This window comes from Hyperolius riggenbachi, chromosome 5, assembly GCF_040937935.1.
Source record: "Hyperolius riggenbachi isolate aHypRig1 chromosome 5, aHypRig1.pri, whole genome shotgun sequence".
NCBI lineage: Eukaryota > Metazoa > Chordata > Amphibia > Anura > Hyperoliidae > Hyperolius > Hyperolius riggenbachi.
Window position 1 is genome coordinate 398,434,313 of NC_090650.1, and position 27,337 is coordinate 398,461,649.

Below are 27,337 nucleotides of genomic sequence, written 5' to 3' on the forward strand. Positions count from 1 at the left end.
GTTTTGTTTTTTAGATCACATTGTGCAAAAAGCCTGATGAAGTCAGTCGGGTACTTTTATTGCACTTTCTTTATATTTGAGGTGTGGAGACGGGGTGTGGACCATTGGGAAGATAACCTTATTTTTTGTGAATCTTAGCCAGCGTATTGCAGTTGAACAATAGAGGGTGCCAATTATACACTTGCACAACATGTATAAACTGCCACTTAAGACCCTGCTGGGCCCAGCTCCCACTGCCAACTGCTCAGTGACTGAATGCTTTAAAAATAGAGCTAGTCCCTGGAAAACCCAGCAGGCACAATTCAGTATCTGCTGTGATTAATATACTCTCTAGCGATGTCCCTCTTTTCCAAGCAGAGATCCACCAGCATCACAGCTTCCTGCTTATGAGCCCCTGGCTCTGTTCTCTTTACTCTGTGGTTTAAATGTTACATCCAAGTGTGCTTATGCCAGAGATCGCATCAATATGCTAGTCTGGAGACGCAGGTTTCAAGAGAAGTGTCAGAGGACCCAAGCTTAAAAGGAGAAGCTGCCAAATATGGAAGCTGACATATTTATTTCCTTTTAAACAATGCCAGCTGCCTGGCTGTCCTGCTGAACTATTTGGCTGCAGTAATGTCTGAATCACACACCTAAAGCAAGCATGCAGCTAATCTTGTCAGATTTGTCATAGACATCTGATCTACGTGCTTGTATTTAAAGCCTCATCTACACGGTACAATTTTCCGTCCGATCGGATCTATTAGATGGATCTATTAGATAATTTCCAACCGGTCCAATCAGATTGCGTTAGATTTTGCAATAGATTTTGGGAACTTATCAAAGCAAAATCTGTTGCAAAATTGATCTGAAACAATTTGGACATCTACACATGATGCAATTTCTTATTAGATCTATCTAATAGATCTGTCTATCTGATGGAAAATTGTACAGTGTAGATGAGGCTTAACGCAATCCGATTGGACCGGTTGGAAATTATCTATTAGATCCATCTAATTGATCTGATGGAAAATTGTACTGTGTAGATGAGGCTTTAAGCCTCAGCAACATGGTACAATTTTCCATCAGATCGGATCTATTAGATAATTTCCAATTGGATTGTGTTAGATTTTTGGTACTAATCAAAGCAAAATTGATCTGAAACAATTTGGACGTCTACACACGATGCAGTTGTTTATTAGATCTATCTATTAGATCCGCCTATCTGATGGAAATTGTACCATGTAGATGAGGCTTTGTGCTGGGTATACGCGATACGTTTCTGACGTTCGATTCTCTGCTCAATCAATTTTGCCGCTCTATGCTCCAATCGATTCTCTTATCATCCGCTCCTTTTCTTTTTCCATTCACGTCTATCAGAAATTGAGCGGCAAAACGATCGAACGGGATATCTGACGTTGGGAATTAACTAGCGAACCCATCTATCTGCTGCAGAAACACATCGTGTATTCCCAGCATTAGTGGCAGAGAATCAGCAGGACAGCCAGGCAATGGGCATTTTATTAAATCCACGCATCCGTTGCAGCGTGACAGGTGTGACCGGCTTCAAATTATAAAATAGGTGCCGTTCGCTGTCCATTTAGCGATGCGTAGAATGGACAAAAAAGTCCATTCAACAGAGCCGAAGGCTGCATTTCCACTTGTGCGGTGCGAATCGCCGCGGTAAAAATTTGCATGCGGATGCGATTTTCGCATGCGAGTCCATGCGAATTTTCATGCGAATTCGCATGGATGACGGTGTATGCGAATTTAACCATGGCAGTGCTGGTGTGCTTTTTCATTTTCTATGCAAATTCGCATGAAAATTCGCATGAAAAATTCGCATACCCAAACCTCATGCAAATTTCCTATTAAATACATTGTATGCGATTCGCATAGCGGTATGCGAATTCTGATTGCTCTGCCATGCAAATTTTTTCTGCACAGAAAAACGCAAAGGAATCCTGACAAGTGGAAACAGTCCCATTCACTTGTATTGCTATGCGAATTTGCATGCGAAAAACGCATGCGAATTCGCGATAGTGGAAATGGGCCCTCATGCTTCTTCAGTTTTACATAATATAGGAACTAAATCAAAACAGACCACCCAGTAGACTACAGTAGAGACTACCACCCAGTGGTCCCAGAAATTCTTTATAGGCTAATCTGACTCAGTGGCTTGTGAAAATCTGGTGTTTTGTGATATCTAACCAGGTGTTTACATGGAATGACAGACAGCTGACACATTGGGCCATATCCTTTTAACTTTTCAGATTTTTCACCCAAAATGAAAGATTTTCAGCTTAGCTAAAACTATTTTCAACACATAGCAAAGGAAAAAGTACGAAGTGGGTAAAGAGGTAATGTCAAACTCATTTTGAGCATTTTCTTGCTTGGTGGCAGCTTTAACAATGTTTGGAAATATTTCCTTGAAGAAAATGTATAAGAAAAGTTAAGGGGAGGTGGCCCATTGTCTTCATACATGCAGGAGTAGAACCGGTGTCTTCTCTGGTAAAATCGATGTATCTTGTGCATGCTTTCAAAAGTGTTACAGCTTTTCTGTTTCTTAATGCTTTCTGGGCAAGATGAGGACAAGGAAGCACCAGAGTCCAGTAGACGCTGGCTGGATGGATAAACACAAGTGTGAGAACGGCACACAACTTACCTCTGAAGCCCAGGAAACCTCAACAAAGGGGAATGAGGCAGAAAATGGCATCCATCAGCCGGATCTGGTGGAGAACTCTGTGAGTGTAGACCAGAAAAAGATTAATGGTAAAAAGCAAAAGAGGCGACGAAAGTCTCCAAAGAACAAAGCTGTGGTGCCCAAGGTGGACAGTGCACTACTCGGTCTGATGGAGGACATGGTGTGGTTTGATAAATATTTATATGATAAGGCTGAATGTGCTCATCACGTTAAAATTGCAGAAGAGCAGGTCAAGGAGTTAGATACTTGCCCAACATTGAAACTAGCTTCAGGCAAAGTCCAAAAAACTGTGGATAAATTTAATAAAAAGTCTACAGAGAGCTGTACCCATGGCAGTACGATGGCCTGCCACCACGTTGATAATGGAGTCTGGCTCAACAAATTCAGCTTTGATGATGCGGAGAGTCAGTTTGTCATGCAGTTTGCTTCGCCTCTTGCTCCACGTGCCCTTAACCTCAACCTGGTTTCTTTTGACTCTGGAGCCATGAGGTCCACACAGAGAACACCTGATGAAGGCTATTCTAGTGCAACGCCAACTCCAGCAGCTCCTGATATGTTGACCATTCATGGAACGATTTCAGAGCCAACTGTGAATGGAAAGCCACACTGGGCTACGGTACAGGACCTGTTGTCACAAGTCTGGTTGGATAAGTCTGTGTATGACCAGGCAGAGAGACGTTTCTATGAAAACGTTGCTGATAAACAGACCTCTCTTCAGCCTGAACCACACTTAACCTGGAACATGAATTCTGGAAAAAAGGGCAAACGGGATAAAATGAACCGTAAAACCGCTGGAAAGCAGCAGTCATCCAGGAAAAGAGAGCTTCCCAGTATCCCTGAGGAGGCCATCAACTCTGTGTATTACCCTGTGTATTTCCTACACAGCGACAGCGAGCCGGTGTGGCTGGATAAAACTGACTACGACAGAGCCGAAGCCTATTTCTATGCTGCTCAAGTCCAGGAAGTGCCATGTACTGTTAAATTCTGCAAACCCAATAAAGCCAAACAGCCCAGGCCGGTAAAAGCCAAACATCCGGACAAAAAGTAGGAGTCTTTCTTTTAACCATAACTATTTTTGCACAATTGTTCTATAAAAATATTAGTGGGCTTTGGTGCTGCATAGTTTTAAAGGAAAATGTCAGTTTGTTGTCCCATTAATGGTGAAATGCCTTGTACATAAACATGTTCTACATATTTAGGTGAAAGCTAGTCTGCACCTTCCTGTGTTCCTGTGTACAGGTAGTCCCCAACTTGTGAACGGCATGGATTCTGTGGAAACAAAAAAAACAAAGAAACATGGCTTTTAAACTTGCATAAGCAGGTACAGGGTGCAGAGGTGACACTGCACAGAGGAGGTACAGGGGACAGAGATGGCACAGTGTTATGACTTAAAGAGGAACTCCAGTGAAAATAATGTAATAAAAAAGTGCTTTATTTTTACAATAATTCTGTATAAATGATTTAGTCAGTGTTTGCCCATTGTAAAATATTTTAAATCCCTGATTTATATTCTGACATTTATCACATGGTGACATTTTTACTGCTGGCAAGTGATGTAGCTGCTGCTTGCTGTTTTGGCAGTTGGAAACAGCTGTAAACAGCTATTTCCCACAATGCAACAGGGTTCACAGACAGGAAACTGCCAAGAGTACGTACTCAGAATTTTTGTGGGAGGGGTTTCACCACAATATCAGCCATACAGTGCCCCCTGATGGTCTGTTTGTGAAACGGTATAGATTTCCCATGTAAAAGGGGGTATCCGCTACTGATTGGGATAAAGTTCAGTTCTTGGTCGGAGTTTCTCTTTTAACAGATTCAGGGTAAAAATGAACCTACAGTCCCTATCTTGTTTAACTGGGGACTACCTGTATGTTGATGACCTCATACATCCTGTATCCCTGGCTATGGGTCTCCATCTAATACAGCTGCAGATTGCAGATTAAACCAGAACCCCCAAGCCATAAAACTTGACATGTCTGACTCGCAATATGCATGTGTGCCTGAAGACGCTCTAATCCAAACCTGACATTTCCATCACTAAAGATTTGACCAAACCGTTACATTAGCCAAGAATGGGGTCTAGGTTTTTATTTCTGTCTAGGTTCTTACGAGAGTGGGAAGCAAAGCAAATAATTCAAGCTTGCTTGCAAATTTTTATTCAAATTGTGTGCAGTTTGGAATTGGGCCAATCAAAAACGCCAAGAGCATTTGGTTGACCAAACTCAAAGCTGCCTACAGGTTACATTTCAACCCGGCATGTGCATCTCCTTGACAGTATTGAAAACACAATGAACTACAAAGATTCAATCAAGTAAAGGAAAGTTTTTAAAGTACATCTGTAGTGAGATGTATATGGAGGCTGCCATATTTACCGTACATACTCGCATATAAGCCGACCTGTGTATAAGCCGAGGTACCCACTTTTCCCTCAGAAACCAAGAAAAAGTGATGGATTCACATATAAGCCCACTCCCCAGTAGCCTGATGTGCCCTCAGTACAAGTCACTCTTCCTCCCCACAGCCAGGTGTACACCAAGGATGATACAGCTGCGTCTCAAGACGCCACTAGATGACGTCATATATATCAGACACAGCGATTGCTACACAGTATGAATCACCGATCATTGCACCGCTGACGCATTGCTGGTACGCTCCGCTCCACAAACCATGGGACACAGGTAGTCTTGAGCAGCCATCTCTGCACTCCATGTTGTAGGGGATAGGAGGCACAGACACAGCAAGGAGCCAGCTGGCAAGAGCAGGATTACTAGAGCACTATCCTTACACTCCTCTGCCAGTAACAAAACCTGCTCCACATCCGTTCTGCTCCACTGACTCGCATATAAGCCGAGGGGGTAACTTTACAGCACATCCTTTGTGCTGAAAAATTAGGCTTATACGCGAGTATATAAGGTATTTCCTTTTAAGCAATGCCAGTTGACTAGTAGTTTTGCTGATCTTTCTGGTCAGTAGTGTCTGAACACCTGAAACAAGCATGCAGCTAATCTTGTCAAATTTGTCAGACATCTGATCTGCATTCTTGTTCAGGGTCTATGGCTTAAAGCAGAGGTGCCCACACTTTTTCGGCTTGTGAGCTACTTTAAAAATTAGCAAGTCAGTGAACTACCTATGTACAATTTTAGGAGCACACTTGTATGTATAGAATGGAAAATGTAGTGTGATCAAGATCTACCATGAAGTCCTTTGTGATATACTGGTAGATCGTATTCACAATCTACCCAATGGGCACCCCTGGCTTAAAGAGAACCAGAGGTGGGAATTAATTATGTTAGTGGGGCACAGAGGCTGGTTGTGCACACGAACACCAGCCTCCGTTGCCCCATGGTATGCCTCCAGGACCCCCCTGCGCGCCGCTATACCCCCCGCAGTGCTAGCGACACACAGCGTGTCGCCAGCACAATGTTTATGCGCTGTCAGTCAGCGCCGCTCCACCGCCTCCTCTGTATCGGCGCTACCCGCCTGCGTCCCTTCCCTCCAATCAGCGGGAGGGAAGGGACGCGAGCGGGTAGCGCCGATACAGAGGAGGCGGGGGAGCGGCGCTAACAGACACGGCATAGGTAAACATTGTGCTGGCGACACGCTGTGTGCACTTGTGCCCCTGCTAAAACACCGCCATCCCGCGGCTTAACGGGGGTCCCTGTCCCCCCAAATCCCCTCCGTAATGCGGGGGAGCGCTTCCGCATTGAGGCAGGGCTAGCCGCCTCAGCCCTGCCCCACGCGCGTCTGTCAGACGTGTATCTCCGCCTCTCCCCCGCCCCTCTCAGTCTTCCTTCACTGAGAGGGGCGGGGGAGAGGCGGCGATGCGCGTCTGATAGACGCGACTGGAGGCAGGGCTGCAGCCGTTAGCCCTGCCTCCAGGAAGGGCTAATCTACGACCAACCTAGCGACCAACTTTTGCGGGGGGTGGGTTGGGGGTGAAGGGACCCCCGTTTAGCCGCGGCATAGCGGCGTTTTAGCAGGGGCACACGTGCCCCTGCTATATATGAGAGCTGAAGCGAGATTTAGTCTCGCTTCAGTGTCTCTTTAAGTTTTATTTATTTATTGTATTTATAAAGCGCCAAAATATTATGCAGCGCTGGACATTAGTTTAGGTTACAGACAATATTTAGGGGTGACATACAGCAATAAGACAATACAGGAATACAAGAAAACCAGATCACGCAGCACAGTATGAGTACAAGGTAATGCTTAGTCAGTCACTGGAGGGGAGCATGGAGATTAGGCAAGTTAGGTTCACTTTTTTTCTTTAGCGCAAGGATCCTTTTACATTTAATGCATTTTTAATGTGTTGCTACTTGATGCATTTTTTTCCTCCATAGCAGTGCATTCTGAAAAAGCTTCAGTTTTTCAGCATATAAAAAAGGCCATAGAGAAAAATGGACACTGGACTGCACTGTTGTCCCTTCAGTGACCACTGACAGCAACTGATGTAATGTAAAAGGATTGGATGCTTGTCAGTCCTTAGAAATTGATGGTTGGTCAGTTGTCCTGTTGATCCCCTGGCTATGGAGTCCTCTTGCTCACATAACACCTATGAAGGTCAGAACACAAAACCTTTGCTTATCTGTCTGGGAAAGGCTTCTAACCAGAGGATCGGTGTTCAGCAGGGAATGTTGAGCTGTAGGCCTTTAGTGCTCTTGCACACCTCTGAAGGGATACCAAGACGTTAAAGGGGCACTACAGCAAAAAACTAACATTTAAAATATGTGCAAACATATAGAAATAAGTAAATTTTTTTCCAGAGTAAAATGAGCCATACATTAATTTTCTCCTATGTTGCTGTCACTTACAGTAGGTTGTAGAAATCTGACAGAAGTGACAGGTTTTGGACTAGTCCATCTCTTTATAGGGGCTTCTGAGGGATATATTTACAAAAGCACTTAGTGAATGGCAATTGGAGCGTCCAACTGCCAAAAAACTATGTGGAGCAGGGAAGCTGGCCAGCATTGTTTTATTCTTTTTAAAGATATTCCCTAAAAATGATTTAAAGGCTTGCTGAGAATCACCTATGAAGAGATGGACTAGTCCAAAACCTGTCACTTCTGTCAGATTTCTACTGCCTACTGGAAGTGACAGCATTATAGGAGAAAAGTAATTCATGACTCATATTTTACTCTGGAAAAAAAAATGTACTTCTTATTTGTATATGTTTGCACATATTTTAAATTTTACAGTTTTTCGCTGTAGTCCCCCTTTAACACTGTTTTGTGTGATGGTGGCCAATTATGACATTTTTGGTAACGTTTAAAGAGAACCTGAGGCGGCCTCAAACGTAAAAAAAAAAACCACATACCTGCTCCACACCGCGTTCCAGATGCATCTGCGCCATTCCACAGGGTTCTCTGTGGCCCCATTCATCCTCCGCAGCCCATTCATTCTGCAATTACTGGCAGAAAAAAATCCAAGATAGCCGCGACCTAGAAGTACTCTCTGGATCACGGCTTAGCTGCTGATTGGAGGAAGCTGGGAGGAGTGAGGTGATCGGGAGGGGGGAGCAGGTGATTGACAGCTGGAAGGGAAAAGGTTAGTGACAATCAGATTGTCCCTTACTTGGGAGTGGGGACAGCAGAGCCCAGGGGGTACTGACAGCGGCACCAGAAGGACACAGAGGCATGTCATTGGGCAGAAAACATGCCTCTTAGTCCTATAATCTATACACAGTCCGGCTTGGGTACTCTGAGCAATCTCTAAAAGTAATATACCCTTAAGTACATATATTAAAAAAACAAAACTGAGACCCTAAGGTAACTGTTTTTTTGTTAAACTGTTTTTTTGGGGTTTTTTTTTTAATGTATTTGGTAGCTACAGGGTAGGGTGGGTCCTTAATAAGGTTTTATTACATTTTTTCTTTTCAGTAGTGTCTGAATCGCTCTTGAAACAAGCATACAGTCAGCAATCCCAGTGAAACTTAAATCAAACCTCTGATATGCATGCTTGTTTGGGGTCTATTACTAAAATATTTGGATGATTTTCAGGGCAGCCAGGCAGTTTGCATTGTTTAAAAGTGAATAAATATGGCAGCCTCCTTACCCCTCAGTTCAAGTGTCCTCTAATTTCACTTTAAGTGACACTTTAATGCTGGGCATACATGGCTAGATAGTGTGCCGGTATCGAGCCAGCGCGTCACCGCTCATCCGCACATGCGGATCTATTCCTGCTCGTCCCCGTGGGCGCTTTGTAATCAGCGTTTCGTTTTTCTATTCTGCCCGCCGGTATCAAGTGCGGAATCGATCCAGTGGGCAATCGGGCCTGTCGGAAATTATCAATCGAGCCATCAGCGGTTCGATTGATAAGAAACGAGCCCTATATGCCCAGCATAAGATCCCTTACAAGCATTAAGGGCAGGGCCGACCTGCACACTCCACACCTTGACAGGATTGGTTCCTGTGGACACAAGTATGGTCATCTCAGAGCCCTACAGTCCCTTTATTGTGCAGAGGAACACAATTAGCCTTCTGTGAAGCGGACACTTGCTCTGTCTCTGCCATCCGCTCCTCCCTGTTCTTTGCCGGGTTACACAAGGATTAGTGACAGTCGAGCAGAACTAGAGAAAACTTTACATTGCTTGGGATTTCCCCCCTGCCCTTTACTACTCTGTAGCTGAAGTAGGACGTTCCAGCTGGCTTGTTTATTCAGCGGAGTTCCCAGCATACTCTAGCAAGGTATCCTCTAAGCTTAGTTTTTAATCCACCTGAGTTATGCCTCTTATCCAGGGATATGTACTGGAATTTAAAATACTTGAGTTCATTTGATAGTAAGTAAGGAAATTGATTTGGCTGTCGCAGCTGCGTTTAAGATTTGGAAGATGGGCAGGACTCATCCAGAGTTAGGCTTGGTTCACACATCTTTACATGGCAGCCCTGTCAGTTTTACATTAGTTTAATATCAGTTTTACCTGACATTTTTGAGACTACACTTTTTGTGTGACTACACCCATAGGAAACTGATACAAATCTGAAAGGACTGTACTGGAAATGTACACCTTGTGTGTGAACCAAGTCATAGAAAACTCATACAAACTGTCAAAAACTGACAGGACTGGACACCTTTTATATGTGAACCCAGCCTCCAATGACTTACCAAGGTAAACTGTAGAGAGGGAAGGAAGTGGGAGTTGGAGAATATTATGTTGAAACGTCAAACGGACAATACTGGGCAGCCTGGTACTTGCATAGCTTGCAGTTACATTATTACATGTATCTCTGTGGAGGCTGATATTGCAGTACATATAATTCAGCATAAATAAGTGTGCAGACCATGGGAACCAGAGCATGTAATGAGTGAATGGTAAGAGCCAGTGGACCTGCAGTACAGTCAGCTAGTGATGTCAAGAGTTGGTCTGGCTTATCAATGTATTAAATGGCACACTGTAAACACTAACAGGAGCACACAATCCAACATCCGTTCCACAGTTTGAATTGGGTTTGGATGGGAGGGGGGTTAAGAGACCATTTACTGGTATATTTTGGGGAATGTGGGGATACCCATTAATTGTATTTAACTGGACACACCGTATATACTCAAATATAAGTTGACATTGGCCTCAATTCACTAAGATCATGCTGGAGATAAGGCAAGAGAAAACTTACCTCCACTAGTAAGAGTTATCTTATCTCTTCATTCTTTACGTTACCTCTTCTGTAGTTAATTTACCTCCTCTGTAGTTATTTTCACATGCAGTTAATGAACAGCCTGTCTTTAACTCTGGAGTTATTTTAAGGATTAAAGAGTTATCTTAAAGACAGAAGAGTTACCGTTAGGTGTGCCTGAGGTAAAACGTTTCCTGAATACTGCATGCCTTATCACCATGGTAACAACTCTGGAAGAGTTATTAAAGACAGGAGATAAGCTTAGTGAATTGAGGCCATTGTGTATAAGTCAACTCCAATATTCATCCCTCTTAAGCTGTGTTTTTTGACTAAGTATAAGTCTACCCAGCAAAGTTAATTTTTGCACTTGAAGACCAGGAAGAATGAACTGCTGCGCTTGGTGACCATGAGGGGTTAATGATTGCACTGCATACAGCCATTAACCCCTCCAGTCCCTAAGTGCAGCCAGTAACTCCTTCAGGCCTCCAAGTGTAGCAATTGTTCACTCCCCTTCCTACAGCCTAGTATCCCCCCGCCCATTTCCTTAATTACTGTGGCCAGGACTTTTGGACCTGCTTTCTTCGCATTTTTTATCAAAGTGTCACCTGAGTAAATTGCTGCAGATGAGATTGTCACTAATAGTACACACATTACTCAGTGCTGCTTGTGACTCATGTATAAGTCGACCCTATACTTTAGTGAGTCAGACCTACATTTCTAGACTTGTATGTGAGTATAGACGGTAGCATTTTCTGTATAGTGATTCTCAGGGTTTTTTTTTATTGTATTTCTAACTCTCCAACATATTATGGGGTGCTGAACAATAGAAAGGGAGAAAAAGAACCAGGTACAGGATAAAAGATCATGGAATTTAAGTCTAGGCCACGTAGAGTCCAAGTCAGTTTTCAGGAAGGGTAACTGATGAAGGGGGAGGGTTGCGTGATCACAGGGCTTGTGGAGTTGAGGAATCAGAGCAATTTGTAGGTACCTGAAGTCAGTCAGTGGTTTCATAAACTGGGGAGGGGGGTGGCAATCTTTGGGTGGAGTTTGAAGGCTTGTGTCCCAGATACCTGCGGGACAGAGTGGTTACATGATAGAGGGGGATGGTGACCAGATTGCTGAAACTAGATCTTTTCTGGCTACTAGAGGATGTTTTGGGAGAGGGGTGGTATTGGGTGGCTACTTCACTGTATCCAGCAGGAAAACTCTGGTGCCTGGCACATACCTTTTTGAATTTTTTTAGTTCAGATTCTATTTGATTGAGAAAATGATCGATTCCAAGCTTGAAATCCATCTTTCTCAATCAGAAACAGGTCGGAAGTGCTGGAAAATATCACTCAAATTGCTAACTATCGTTCGTTGGCTGTGTTCTTTTCAATTTACGCTCGATTGATATGAAGTCGGAGGTATGATTGGAATTTAAAAAATATTGCATACGTGTGTACAGCTCTCTTCTATATCCAATCAATGTCAGATATGAATGTTAAGCCAATTACTCAAATAGGATCTGAAATTAAAATTGCATTGTTCGAAAAAATAAGTAACGATCTAAATAATTGTATGTCTAGTATGGATAATTACTAGATTAGTAGCAAAGAAAATCTCATATTTTTATTTACAGCTATATAGTTTTTTTTTTTTTTTTTTTTTTTTTTTTATAGAATATTGCATCATTCTCTACATTCTCTAATATTTGCAGTTGACACACTACTTCGCATTCTAAATGATTTTGCAGAGCAGGCCAGTGAACTTTTGAACCCCTTCTCTGAAGAGAAAATAAAATACGACTGACAGTTGAGACAACAAGCTTCAGAAGACAGAGCTCTCTGTAACTTTGAAAGTCATTGAGCTCAATGGTTTTTTTTGCATAGATAACTGGAGTTTCTTAACTCTTCCTGTACTGGAAACAATATTAGACTTTTATGTCTAATATTTTATTTCTAATGTTCCTAATGTTTTATTTCTTAGCTGTACTACACATGCAAATCCTATCTTTTTTTTTTCCGCTTCAGTGTCGCTTTAAGATAAACTAACGTTGGCGGTATTAAGATCTAGAAAAAATAAAGGGCCAATATTTTCCACTTCCAATGTCAGAATAATGTAATAATGTTTGAAGTGTATTTGTTGTCTGCAGAAAAATGGCAGCTTCAGGCTTGAGCACAGAGAAGATCTGGTTTGACAAATTCAAGTATGACGATGCAGAGAGGCAACATTATGAAAACCTAAGCAAATCTGCAACAAACGCCCACGTCCAACCGCAGGTGAGTGAGAGAACGCAGTATCCAATGCTATCCTGTAATGTCCAGACTCTGAGCTGAGATCATTAGTGTCTGTGATGTCGGTGAAATCGGTGTACAGCTGCCATTCATGATTTATGTGATTGTTCTGGTTTGCGGTGTGGTTGTACTGCTTGATTTGGGGCTGTATCCTTTTGCTTCTCTTGCATCTGGCTGGGTCTCTTGCTCCGAATGTTGCCACCTCTGAGGTTCCTGTCATCCTTGTCTGCTCTCTGGCCTGTCAGAACTAAGGGGGAACTCCAGTTCATAGTAAACCGTATCTGAGGTTTCTCATCAAAGGATTGGTTCACTTAGGGTTAGAGCATTGGCTTAGTTAGATTAATACACGTTTAGGGACATCGGCAGTTTGTATTGGATGTTTGGATCTCCTTTCAGCTCCACCTGTGTGCTACTGTTAAAGGTCCACTATGATGAAAAAAAAGTACATTTTAAGTGTACACATATGTAATAGCTGTATAAAATTCATTGTAAATCAAATTTTTCCCTAGTTGGCACTTGCAATAGGTATTATAAATCTGAGTCTTGGGGCCTGATGCACAAAAGGCCGGTAAAGTTGCTGTTACCAATGTCAGAGGAGCAGAGCTCATTACACCATTAGTGACATGGTAATGGTTGCTTGGCTAAAGTACTGCGTGTCGGCACTAATGGTGCAACGGGCGCTCCTCCCTTGGTGATTAGGCCTTTTAACCTCTTCATATGTTGGACTGAACCATTTCCTCACAAGGGATTCTCAAGGTTTCCTTTATTTTTTTTTTACAGTGGAGTAGTCCAACTGCCAGATTAGTGTGCAGCAGGTGGGAGTGTTGCCAACCTTTTACGTTGTTTTTTTTTTACTGACAGATACCTAAAAATTTACGGACAAAAGATTTTATTACTCACAAAATCCAAAATCCCCTGCGCTGTGCCAGAAAATGGGTGTGGTCACGCAACAGAATGTGGGCGTGGTCATGTGTGGGGCCAAATATACATGATTTTAGTAGTGCTGTAAAAGGTCTGCCAGGGAAGTTTGAGCTCTGCCATAGTGTACCCCCCTCTTCCCCCAAAATACATGTAATCTTACAGCATTTCACCAAAAATCCACGTAATCTGTCAGAAGTTCTTCCAAAATACAGATATGGCAGTGGTTCCCTAAAAATAGATGTAATCTGGCAGCAGCGATTCCCCCAACATACACATAATCTGGCAGCAGTTCCCCAAAATACTTAATCTGACTGCAGTGGTTCCCCCAAAAAAGTAGCCCCAGGTCTATAGGTGTCCCCAGAGCAGGTGGCCAGGGGCAGAGATGTCCCCAGAGCAGGTGGCCAGGGGCAGAGATGTCCCCAGAGCAGGTGGCCAGGGGCAGAGATGTCCCCAGAGCAGGTGGCCAGGGGCAGAGATGTCCCCAGAGCAGGTGGCCAGGGGTCTCCCCAGCAGGAGGGGAGCAGTGCAGAGAAGAGCTATGGGCACAGTGAGGAAGGGGGGCCATCTCCCCCCCCCCCCCCCCCCTTCCCTCACCTTGGGGCTCTCCCTCCCTCGCTCTCCCCTCCAGAACTAAGCATTGTGCGGCTGCTGGCAGCGGGTGGAACTTACCTCTGTCTCATGCAGGCGCGGGATGGGTCTAATGGATTTGCCGCTGGTCTGGTCTGGTCCAGACCAGAGCAGCGGCACCAGAACTTCGGCGCTTGGAACGAGATGGAGGTAAGTTCCGCCTCCTGCCAGCCACCACACAAGACTTGTTCTGGAGGGGAGAGCGAGGGAGGGAGAGCCCTAAGGTGAGGGGGGGAGAGTGTCCCCCCCCCCCCCCTTCCCCACTGTGCCCACAGCTCTCCCTCTTCTCTGTGCTGCTCCCCTCCTGCTCACAGAGCGGCCCTTACGGAATTCACGGGCAGCTAAGTTTCTAACAATTTACGGTATGCCCGTGAATTTACAGGCGGTTGACAGCACTGGCGGGTGGGCAGGCTGGCAGCCATCTTTGTATTGAGCCTTGACTGGAAGTGCTGCTAAAAAGAATATAGGAAAACACGAGAATCCCTCACGAGGAGATAGACTAGCTCAAAACATGTCAGTAAGCAATTCAGTGCCGTCAGATAAAATACCTACTATAAAGCTATTCAATGATCACTCCATTTTGTTTTTGATCGATATTACAATATTAAGGGCTAAATGAAACAAGAGCTGCGGTGTTTTAGTTAATTGTAAAATTGATCATATTGATTGTAATATCGATCATGATACTGAAAACAAAAATGGAGTAATTGTATGGCTAGCTTAAAGGGAACCTAAACTGAGAGGGCTATGAATGTTTCCTTTGAAACAATACCAGTTGCTTGGCAGTCCTGCTGGTCTCTTTAGCTGCAGTAGTGACTGAATCCCAAAACAGAAACAAGCATGTAGCTAATGCAGTCTGACTTCAGTCAGAGCACCTGATCTGCATGCTTGTTCAGGGGTTGTAGCTAAGAGTATTAGAGACACAGGATCAGCAGGAGAGTCGGGCAACTGATATTATTTTAAAGGCAAAATCCAAATCCTTCTCAGTTTAGGTTCCCTTTACGTGATAGGAATGTCCTATTAAGTGATATCTATATCCCATCCTTTACAGTGTGTTTTACTCAGAAATGTGTATACATCATATATCCCTATGTTGAGAATTTTGCTTTTTGGCCACATGGGAACGATCTGCAATTGCCTTCTGTTTCAACAAGGTAAATGCTGTACAGTTCTTTAGAGCTTGCAGATAGTTACCCCTCTCCTTTCATTCATTTCAAGTATCCTGGTCTAAAGGCTAATCTAGGGGAGTTTTACAAGATCCAATATGTAAAATCTGCAGTTTCCTGAAAGTGAATTCTGTCCAAAGCCTTTCAGTTCAAAGTACGTTCCCTATACTGATTAATGCCGCATATTGTTCATACACTGGTGACATAGAGGGACATTAACACAACCTGAAGGCAGTTTACAAGCAAAGCCGCCCCAGATTATTAGCAGAAAGCAAGTTGATGGATGGCATTTTGAATACGGTGACAGGAAAGCCTGTAGGAGGAAAGGACATGACACACGTGGAGCCTCAGACAAGGGCCATGGTTTTGGACTAGTGATGATTTTGGGACCTCCAACTTTGTGTTCCTCCAATCAGTTACTCTTCTGTGTGGTAGTCAGTAAATCCCGTAAGATCTGATTCCACCTCTTTTTCCCTCCTGGTAACCTGTAAAATGTGTGTATGGTTCTTTATGCACCGCCAACAGGAGGACGGAGCAAGCACAATCCTCAGGGACATTGCCAGAGCCAGGGAGAATATCCAGAAATCGCTGGCCGGAGTGAGTACCAGACCTCACCAGAAGGTGGTGCTGCCGCGCTCTAACCGTGTGTGTGTGTGTGTTTCCCATAACTCAGATTTGGCTGTGCCGCTCATACTCCTATCTGCTGCATGTTCTAACAACCTACATTTGGAGCCAGTGAGGAGCCAGTATGAGTCCAGTGCATATAAAAGGGGGTAAATACCAAAATCATGTAGTGCACAGCCAGAGATCTATAAGGTTTGTGATTACATGAACTTAAATTCTGAAGCAAGAAAAGTCCGTTTCACTTAAAGGGACTCCGAGCTCAACAAAAAAATAAAAGTTGTACTCACCAGGGGCTTTCTCCAGCCCAGTGCTGGTCGGGAGGTCCCACGCCGGCGTCCTGGCTCCTCTCCTTCTCCCCGCTCCGGAATGGCTGACAGGCCGCAGCCCGGGCGACACTCTCCCGAGTGTCGGGCTGCTTCTTCCGCATATGACGCGGATTACGTCACACGCCGGCCGCCTCGTGTCATCACGGCGGCCGGCGTGAAAGTACTGCGCATTCGCGATTAAAGCGCGCATGCGCCGTACTGCCACGCCGGCCGCAGTGATGACGCGAGGCGCCCGGCGTGTGACGTAATCCGCGTCATATGCGGAAGAAGCAGCCCGACACTCGGGAGAGTGTCGCCCGGGCTGCGGCCTGTCAGTCATTCCGGAGCGGGGAGAAGGAGAGGAGCCAGGACGCCGGCGTGGGACCTCCCGACCAGCACTAGGCTGGAGAAAGCCCCTGGTGAGTACAACTTTTATTTTTTTGTTGAGCTCGGAGTCACTTTAAGAGTGAAACTCCTTACTTGTATGATGCATGGTAATATATGCAGTCTGCAATATGAGGCCTCTACGGTACACTCCAGTATTGCAATGCGTCCTGCTTTGTGCAGATACTTAGATGTGGGCATTTTGGGGGTTTTCAATTCATGTACGGATATTCTTGTTGAGCTAATATAATATTAAAGCGGATCCGAGATGAAAAAGTAGCTTGTCTTGTCTATAACTTGTCTATATATCTTATCTAAAGTTTAGATAGTTTACACAGCAAATCTATCTGCAAACCGCTTTAATAGAAAATAATTTCTTCCTGTGATACAATGACAGCAGCCATGTTTGTAAACATTACACAGAGGCAGGCTTATCTGTATCTTGAGAATTCAGCCTGTGAAAAAAAACCTAATCCCCCTCCTCCATCCTCCCCTCTGCCTCTGAAATCAATGGCTAGTAACACCACCTCCTCCTCCTGCCCAGACTTAGCTCCCATGAGCCCTTGCTACTTCCAAGGCTCTCTGAAAACCTGTGGGCGTGGTTTATTTAGTTTATAGGGAATTAGAGCATTAAAACAAAAACAAAAAAGTATTTGGCTTGAGGAATGCCCTATAAACAATAGGAAAGGAACACAATTATGCAAGGAGTAAAAGTTCACCTCGGATCCACTTTAAATTACAAAAGGACTTGAATAGTGCTAATACAGGTGATTATTTCTAAATGAAGGCTGTAGAACTTATGGCTTGACCGTATGCTACTGTTGAGGTTCTATTAATAAAGCAGGCATAATAGAGTGTAGCTACGCCCACTGGCCTGCACCGTGGAAAATTGTCTCAAAAGTGAGATGCTCGTTATTTTGGCTGGTGTGCAGATTGATCACAAGTAGTATGCAGCCTGGAATGTGGCAATCAAAACCACCTCTAGTTGATTTTTGTCTCAATTCCAAGGTGCATACAATTTGCATCGAGTTTGCATTCAAGCCAAAATCTTATTGACATTTGGTATATTTGCATTCGCTGGCTCCTGAAATCTCCATTCATCCAACCCTCTTCTGTTCTGTGCCCACCATAATGCATGCACAGTAGCTGTGTCCTGATTCTGTACCGCCGCTGTGTGTAGACATCCAATCTGCATGTGCCGCCATCTTGTATTGTCTCCATAACCAGGCCTGGCTGTGACGTCTGTCTGTCCCATCTCTATAACCGGCTGCAGCTGAGCTCTGGCTCTTGCTTTACAGCACAGATTTAAAGTGGAGCTGAGCCCATGCTGTGTATTTTTATTCTAGTGGGTTGAATACAAGCACTTTTAGGGGTCTGTTTCTTGTGGCTTTACCTGTTGGTGAGGTTTTCCAACAGGAATCAGACATCTTCTTCATACAGGTTTGCTACTTTGGTTACAACCGGTTAGAACTTTTGGTTACTTAACAGGTTAGAACTTTGCTAATGTACACGGAAGGTCCGTTTTATTCCTGACATGTGACCCGTTGGCTAATATGTCTTTATGCCACGTGAATGGATACAGCTCCACTTCAAACCTGCTTGCAGTGACTTTTGTGTGTCTATAACCACCTGTTGTTCCTATCTAGTGTTTTGTATTTTATCTTCAAGGGCTGACCTATGGAATTTCCTAGTTTTAGTCCTTGATAGGTACTCTAAGTTGCTGAGTAGCACTAAAGCAGACCTTTCATAATAATAAAGAAAAAATATTAGACTCTGAAGTCTCAAAAAAAAAATGTATTACAAAATCCACTTTAACATAATAGTCCAACCTAAACCGCTGCATCCTGCCGCTCTAATCTAACTAAATAAATCCGCCAAACTCCCTCGGGGGGGCAATCCGGGCAGCACTTCTGTGTGAGGCAGAGCTATGAGCCGCAGCTCTGCCTCTCAGCGTGTATGTCAGCCCGGATCGCTGCCCTCTCCCCCTGCCCGTTTCAGTCTTCCTTCACTGAGAGGGGCGGGGGAGAGGTGGAGATCCGTCGCTGACAGACGCGTGTGAGGCAGGGCTGCAGCTCATAGCGTAGAGTGCAGCAAAATACACGACCAAGAAAGTAGTGGATTTTGCAGGGGAGAGGGAGGGGGATTTAGATAGATTACAGCCGCGGGGATGCAGCGGTTTAGTTAGGGCTAATATGTTAGAGGATATTGTTATAAGCTGATTTTTAAGAGACTTCAGTGTCTCTTTAAGTAGCCTTATGCTGAGAATACATTAGTGTTGTTTTTCGGCAGATGATTCGATAGATAATTTCCGACATGTCCGATCTTATTTCATTTTTTTATGAAAGGAAAAAGATAAGAGAATTGAGCGGGAAATGGACTGAAAAACCATTGTGTATTCCAAGCATTAGGCTTTATTTCCACTGGGTGCTGTCCGTTCCCCATCCAGGTGTGCTACCTGTGCAGCTGCAAAGAGGAATTCCCATAGCCCTGCCAAGCCCGGGATTAGGGAGTGGGATGTGGGCAATGGAACACTGCCGCATGCCGTCTACAATCTCACCAGCCAGGCATGATGGTGTCTGTAAAGATAAGGTGGCAGTTGGGTCTCTTGTCACCCAGTAAGCCCCAGGCGCCTGCCTAGGTTGCCTGGTGGATGATCTTGCTCTGCATGAAAGGCATATGGAGGCTGCCAAGATCAGCAGTACTGCCAGGCAACTGGTATGGTTTTAAAAGAAAATACTTTTAGCAGTGTGCAATCAAATCTTACTCCAAGTGGTGCTAATGAAGAGCTGTTAATGTCGGCCCAGGCTTGAGTAATGTGTGTTGGGCTATGCTCTGTTACCTGCTATTTTAAGATCTATTCACACATCCAATTTTGATTGGCCAATCACTGACGAATTTTACCCCATCCATGTAGCATGAGGGCCTACACACTTTGAATACTATGAACCAACTAAGTAGGTAAACTCTCCTACTACATAGAAGTGGTAAGATTGGCCAATAAGTTGGATGTGTGTATGCACCCTTACTCGATGTAATCTGGTAGATATTCTGCAACTAACATGGCTGCTTCCCAGACTGTAATGGGATTTTCCTGTGTAAAGTGCTATTCTTATTAATCTGCATGGTCTGTGTCAGACTGCCATGGGGGGTACGGGGGGAGATTTAAGGATGGAGCTGGTGCACCAGTTTTGTGAGGCTGGCTTGGACTTAATAGCCATCATGCTTGTATGGGACTTGTAGGGTCCTAGCTATTACACTGTGTGCATTTTGGGACTTAAGAGTCCTGGGTTTATGAAGGGGTCCGTTACTGTAGCAGAGCCTCTGTGTACATAAACCTTTCCTTTAACCCAGCCGTCCTTGTGCATGAAGCTTCCTCGCATGTCTCTGCTGTCCTTTTCATTAAACAAATACACATTTCTCCCCTTCCAGCTCAGGACAGTGCTGCATAGCCCCAAGGAAGGCCAGGCTGCCCCTCCCCAGAGCCAATCAGATACCTGTACTGTAAGTTCCTTGCCTATCACTCAGCAGATTCTGTACACTAAGCCTGGGGTCAGAACGGAACGTCACTTGGGCTCTGTTCACAATGCACATTGTTTTCAGTTTTAACATTCATGCAAAACCTATATGAGCTGACAGGCTGTTCATTCATGACATTAGTTCCATGTAATGCAGTTTGTGTGAGCATTACAAAAACTGACAACTGTCTGCATCCCGATCAGACATATTGGATTTAATCGATCCAAACTAGATCGAACGCACTGGAATTGTATCGTGTAGATGGGGCTTAAAGAGAATCTGTACTCTGAAATTCTTACAATAAAAAGCATACCATTCTATTCATTATGTGCTCCTGGTCCCCTCTGTGCTGTTTCTGCCATTCTCTGCTGCAAACCTGGCTTGTAATTGCCAGTTTTAGGCAGTGTTTACAAACAAACTAACCAGCTTCTAATAGGCTCAGCTAAGCAGAGTGTGTTAGTCACACAGAGCCTGCAGGGGGTGTGTACAGCTTCTAGCTAATCACAAGCAGCCCTGCACATTCCAGTCTGACTGCCTCAGCCTGACTGTGCCGACTATAGAGAGAAGATTAGATCATATAACAGAGATAACACAGCTACTGTGCAATTAGGAAAAGCTGCAGTAAGCCAGACCACATTAGAAAAGGCATAGGAACTTATAGCATAGAAGAAATAAAGATAAACAATTTGTTACAGAGTCTCTTTAAAGAGAATCTGTACTCTGAAATTCTTACAATAAAAAGCATACCATTCTATTCATTATGTGCTCCTGGTCCCCTCTGTGCTGTTTCTGCCATTCTCTGCTGCAAACCTGGCTTGTAATTGCCAGTTTTAGGCAGTGTTTACAAACAAACTAACCAGCTTCTAATAGGCTCAGCTAAGCAGAGTGTGTTAGTCACACAGAGCCTGCAGGGGGTGTGTACAGCTTCTAGCTAATCACAAGCAGCCCTGCACATTCCAGTCTGACTGCCTCAGCCTGACTGTGCCGACTATAGAGAGAAGATTAGATCATATAACAGAGATAACACAGCTACTGTGCAATTAGGAAAAGCTGCAGTAAGCCAGACCACATTAGAAAAGGCATAGGAACTTATAGCATAGAAGAAATAAAGATAAACAATTTGTTACAGAGTCTCTTTAAAGCCCCGTCTACACAAGGCGATCCGGCGGCTCGATTAGCCGCCGGATCACCTCTTCCGCATCCCCGCTCGCCGCACGTGCGTCGGATTCGATCCGCCCTCGTCCCCGCCCGACGCCGCTTATCTTCCGCTCGATTCCCTGCCATTATCTCCTCGTGGGGAACGAGCAGGTAATCGGCGGTGGCAAGATCCAACCTGTCGGATCTTATCAATCGAGCCGCATCAGCGGCTCGATTGATAATACACATTGGAGTGTCATCTGCGCGTGTAGATGAGGCTTAAGACTTTCCTGGAATCTCGCAGTTTTTTTTTTTTATGTAAAGATCACCCAGACAGCGAAGAAATTGACATATTTTTTTTAGAATGAAATAAATGGCAGCCTTCATATCCTACTGAACATTTTTTTCCCCCTGCACTCAGAAGTGTTTCACAGCCTCCAGTTTCATGACCTTTAATTTTCAGTGAAATTTATACTGCAGTTCAACTGCAGAGGTAATTTAGAGCCTTGGCTTCTTAAGCCTTACAGTGAGAAAAAAGTAACACTTAGTTTTATGTATGATTGGAACTGTACATGCACTTGTTCCTCATCTGTTTATGCACAAAAAAGATCAGGAAAACCTGTGTGCAGGCAGCACATATAAGGTGTTTATCAGGAAATGGTGCATACTGTGTTGCGCAAATGGCGTAACAGATGTTCTAGAATGTGTTTATGTAACACAAGTTGCACTTTTTTGCTTGTTATGTACTTTCCTTAAAGGGGAACTGAAGAGAGAGGTATATGGAGGCTGTCATGTTTATTTCCTTTTAGACAATACCAGTTGCCTGGCAGCCCTGCTGATCCTCTGCCTCTAATACTATTAGCCATAGCCCCTGAACAAGCATTCAGCAGATCAGGTGTTTCAGTGGTTCAGACTTATAAGTCTGATCTGACAAGACTAGCTGCATGATTGTTTCTGGTTTTAATCAGATACTACTGCAGAGATATAGACCAGCAGGGCTGCCAGGCAACTGGTATTGATTAAAAGGAAATAAACATGACAGCCTCCATATACCTCTCTTCAGTTCCCCTTTAAATGACTCACAAGTTAAAATCATTAATGTAGCGTTACTTGGGGCTCCTTCCAGCCCCTAGATGTCATTCGGGTCCCTTGCCGCAGCTCCTGTCCTCTCCGGGGTCCTGCTGGCAGCCTGTATATCGCAGAAGCATTGCTTATGCGCATGTGTGGGTGAACGTGCCCACTTCATCGGGGTTTCTACTGCGCAGACCAGAGCTGTGGCGAGGGGTCCATTTCATTGACCAAAAACTGTCTCTGAGGTGGGACTTAGGGCCCTTTTCCACCTGCAATCGCTAGCGTTCACGCTGAACGCTAGCGATTGCTGAATCGCAAAACCGGCGATTCCCCCGACGTTTGCGGCCGCGATTTTGCTATGCTATGCACTGCATAGCAAAATCGCGGCAATTATCGCTCCGCCGCGCGTTCGCGTTCCCCGCAAAAACGAATCGCGGTAGTGGAAATGACCTACCGCGATTCCCATGTTAAAAAGCAAACCGTAGCGATTGTAAAATCGCTAGCGGTTTGCGTTTTTGCGATTCAGCCAGCGCAAACGCGCTGGTGGAAAAGGGCCCTTAATGTGATCTCTGTGCAGCTTTGTATTTCATTCTGCAGGAAAACCTGATCATATAGCCAGCAGGATTTTTCTAATGCCAGCTGGTCCACGACTCCCTTCTGACCCCAGTCTAGGGCTTGATATATTGATATTCAGTGTTATGATGAACCCAGTGTAAAAATGATCTGTGCTAATAGAAGAATGCTCTCACTGATTCACAAGTTGGACAAGATTTAGCCTCTGTACTTGGTGGTTTGGGGACAAATACTGAGCACATCTCTCTCAGCATTGCTGTATGTGTGTATTAGTGGAGTTCTCTGGGCCCAGCATGTTCCTCTGCTCTGCTGTCCTCTGGTGGTGGCCTTTCTTCTGCCTCAAGCTGTGCTCTCGGCTCTCCTCAGCAGATCATTGTATCCCCACTGCTGCTCAGGAATGACTAGTGCTCATTGCAGAGGTGGCTGGCATACTGCTATCCCCCGCCCTCAGCCACGCCCCATTCTCATTGTGTGACTGCCTCACTATATAAAGTGTGCTGCTTTTCTTCCTCTAATATGATGTTCACTTTCCAGAGCGCGACAGCCGCCGCCCCCACCAATGGAGACAACAGTGACCTCCTGGCCCGGGTCGCCAGCCTAGAGCATGAGAACCAGAGCCTTCATAAAGGTGACTTGTAGCTACTATATACCATATCCGTTATGTATGTTTAGGTGTCATGGCAACTAGAGATCGTCAGTGAGCTTGCAAATTGTATGCAGAATTGTGCCAGTAATGGCATTGCTGCCAATTTTGATTGATCCAATTTCAAGCTGCATAATATTACCATACAAGTTGGGATTATTTGCACCTCATTGACCATTAGGAACTGCAAATTCTTCTTAAAGGAGCACTATCAGGGAACAAGTGTAACATTTAACTACTTGACCACTGAGGGGTTTCACCTTGTGGACCAGAGCAATTTTCACCTGGCAGTGCTCCTCCCTTTCTTTCGCCAATAACTTAATCACTACTACTCACAACATGATCAAGATCTTGTTTTTCTCACCACCTATTAGGCCCTCTTTGGGAGGTACAATATGCTAATAATTTATCCAAACCACATTTTAATTAAAATAAGAAACAATTTGAAAAAAATGCATTATTTCTCAGTTTTTGGCCATTCTACTGTGGATAAAAGCCACACATTTTATTTGCCCATTTGTCCCGGTTATTGCAACGTTTAATTTCCCAAGTACAATGTATGGCGCCAATATTTTTATCTGGAAATAAAGGTGCATTTTTTCAGTTTTGCGTCCATCACTAATTACAAGCCTGTAAATGAAAAATGAATAGTAATACTCTCTTGACATAAATATTAAAGTTCAGTCCCTAAGGTAGCTACTTGTATATCCTTCACGCACTTGCGTAAGTGCGTGAATCGGAAGTAATGCGTGGCACTTCACAACAGGAAAGATACAATGAATGCAGGCATCTCATAGACGCCGGCATTCATTGATTAGGAAACTTAGATTAAGGGCTCTTTCACACCAAGACGTTGCGTTTTAGGGGACGTTAAGGTCGCATAACATGCCCCTAACGCAATGCATAGTGGTGTTGAAGTTGGACGTCAGATTGAGCTGCGTTATGCGGCTCTTGCTGCGCCATTTTCGTTCTATACTGATAGAACGAAAACGGCGCATGCGTCAAGACTGTGGAGACCACGTGATCGGAACACTCCGCATCACATGGTCCTGCCAGCCAATCGTCGCACAAAGCGGCCGCTCCAGGAAGTAAACGTTACGTCAGCACAATGCAGTAAATATTAATTAGCCATGTGGCTGGTCACAATAGTGGACTCTACCCTCCTGCACTGAATATCACAGCATAGGGCCAGCGGAGAACACAGAGCCATGTCAGCTATATATAATCACAATCTCAATAGCAAATACAACGAAAACTGTGCATGCTTTAAAAAAAAAACTGATATTACTGAGCATGTGCAAGCAGTGTAACGCAGCAAAGTACAACGCACAGCATGCTGCACTTTCAGTAAATGTGCAGCGCTATACTCTAACGTAACATGGGCACTGTGAACAGCCCATTGATTTTTCATTACTGTGAGTTGGGCTGCGTTACAGGCTGCTCTAACGTGGGACTTTATAACGTCCCACTGTGAAAGCAGCCTAATGAATCGGAACTGCATTCCCATTCATTCATCTCCCCGCTAACCGGCGGTAACGGCGGCGCGCTTTGGAGCTAGTGGCAGCCACACGTCACGGCCGTGAATATACTGCACTGTGTGTGGTACGTGGTTAAAATGTGTATGCATGCGTACATATCATTTTTACATTTGTTCCAGAGTAAAATGCACTATACATTTTTCTCCTGTTTCACTGGCAGTGGACTAATCCATCACCCCATTAAGGATTCTCAGGGTTTTCTTTATTTTTAAAAGCACTTACTGAATGACAGTTGCTCCGTCCAACTGCCAAAATAGCATGCAAGCGAGTAGGGAAGCTGGCTGGCATCCTTACAGAGATCCTTTCCGTAGAGTGCTTTTGTCAAGAATAAGGGAAATACTGATAATGTCCCAATGAAGCGATTAGTCCAAAACCTGTCATATCGGTCAGGTACACTTTGTTTTACTTTATAAACCATAATGTTATCCTGTATGTATATATAAAGCATTAACTGAACCTTCCACTCCTTGTAGTTGTCCAGGATCTTCAGCTCGCCATCTCAAAGCTGGAAAGCCGGATCCATACACTGGAGAATTCTGCTACCTCAGGAAAAGTGGCCGCTCCCCCTCAAGCTGTGTGCAAGGTACAGTCCTGTGGGCGGAGATACAGCATTGGATCCGCCCTCTCATGCAGTCACTGCTGCTGCACGTCATCTGGTGCTTTTAGGAGTGTGTTCTTGAGAACTTTCATTTAATTCTCTGCCTTTCCTCATCTGGAAATATCAGTTATCGGAATTCGTTTTTAACATCTGTATAGTCGTATAACACTTTATGGATTTTTTGTTAATACTTTATCAATCTGCAGTGATCTGCTATAATCTAGAGGAGGATTACAAATCTATCTAATTTTTAGAAAAACTTAATAAACCTGCCTCTGTGCTGGGAGTGGCACTTCCTGTGCACCCCTTCCTGGGGGCGTGTGCTGTATATCTCTGTGCAGAGGTGATGCTGGTCTCTGGCACACAGCCGGACTACAGCACGGAGAGACGGCATTGTAAAGAAGTTGCTATGGAAGTTAACGTTATGTGGTTTTTGGAATGTTTTCAGTAAATTTCTGTCTGCAGTTTCCAGTCCCAGAACCTGCCAGAACTCTTCCTGCGAGACCTGCTCCTCAGCCCAAGAAGGAAGAGGATGATGACGATTTTGACCTGTTCGGCAGTGATGAGGAGGAGGAAGATGCAGAAGCTGCCAGAATCAGAGAAGAGCGACTGAAACAATATGCTGAGAAGAAATCCAAGAAGCCGGGACTCATAGCCAAGTCTTCCATCCTGCTTGATGTGAAACCGGTGAGGGTTTATCCTGCACTGTGGTGACTCCATTAATGTCTGCCAGCAAATATAGTCTCCAGGGACTTGGTCTGAGCTGGTACCTGACCAACCGTTCCACCCTTTCTCTCACCCCACACACCCAAACACTAAGGCCGGCTTCATCCTCTTGAATGCCCCTGAGATTATGTATGGCCAATAAGATGGGAATCTGAGTTGATGCAGGCTTGTGCAAATTAATCGTTTATTAAATGGTCTAGTCTTCATAATTCGGCATCCACTCGATTTGCATCTCATTGACCAACCCTACCTGACATGCTACGAGGGTGGAGAGGAAGGGAGAGGGTTTTGATATTCACCAGAGGGAACTTCTGGCTCTCTCTCTCTCATCAGAAGATTGTAGGAGGCATAGCAGTCATAGCAGCAGCCCAACCTCCTGCAGTACGTTCTGGGAGTGGTATGTGCCACTCTGCCCCTCCATTTGCTACTATTGAGGGTTGTGGCTTGTTGCATGCACCAAACACCCCCTGGGACCAGCGCCATCGAGGGATCCCTGGGGGGGGTACGCATTACGGTGGCTATCGGGGGAGGGCGATCTGTTCAGAGCGGAGGGAGGGACTTGGGGGGCATACTTAGCTAACCAAGTGCTAGCTTATGCATTTAAATCACATTTCATAAAAAAAAACAAAAAAAAAAAAAACTCCCGGGGCCATGTGATCCTCTGTGGCGGCTAGCCCGAGCGTAGGACCTCTGTTGCGAAAATCTAAAATTTCAAAGTACATGTAAGCAAATATAAATAAGTAAGTTTCTTCCAGACTAAAATGAGCCATAAATTACTTTTCTCCTGTGCCTGTGTTGCTTTCACTTACGGTTAGTAGTAGAAATCTGACTTTACTAACAGGTTTAGACTAGCCCATCTTCTAATGGGGGGTTCTCAGGGTTTTCTTTAATTTTAAAAACACTTGGTGAATGGCAGTTGCTCCGTCCAACTGCCAAAAA

At 44.5% G+C, this 27,337-nt stretch overlaps 1 protein-coding gene across 5 annotated transcripts in view; it reads left to right on the forward strand.

Annotated features, from left to right (window-relative positions):
* EEF1D (eukaryotic translation elongation factor 1 delta) overlaps positions 1–27,337 on the forward strand; it is a 94,328-nt gene that overhangs the window by 62,006 nt on the left and 4,985 nt on the right. For 2 of the 5 annotated variants that reach the window (XM_068237903.1, XM_068237902.1), the window contains exons 2-7: positions 12,428–12,554; positions 15,809–15,880; positions 20,026–20,097; positions 23,428–23,521; positions 25,548–25,657; positions 26,138–26,359. In XM_068237903.1, coding sequence (XP_068094004.1) covers positions 12,432–12,554; positions 15,809–15,880; positions 20,026–20,097; positions 23,428–23,521; positions 25,548–25,657; positions 26,138–26,359 — 693 coding nt within the window. In that variant the 5' untranslated portion in view covers positions 12,428–12,431. Of the gene's footprint in view, positions 1–12,427; positions 12,555–15,808; positions 15,881–20,025; positions 20,098–23,427; positions 23,522–25,547; positions 25,658–26,137; positions 26,360–27,337 lie in introns of those variants that run through there. The other 3 variants (XM_068237899.1, XM_068237900.1, XM_068237901.1) reach the window with 3 other exon arrangements.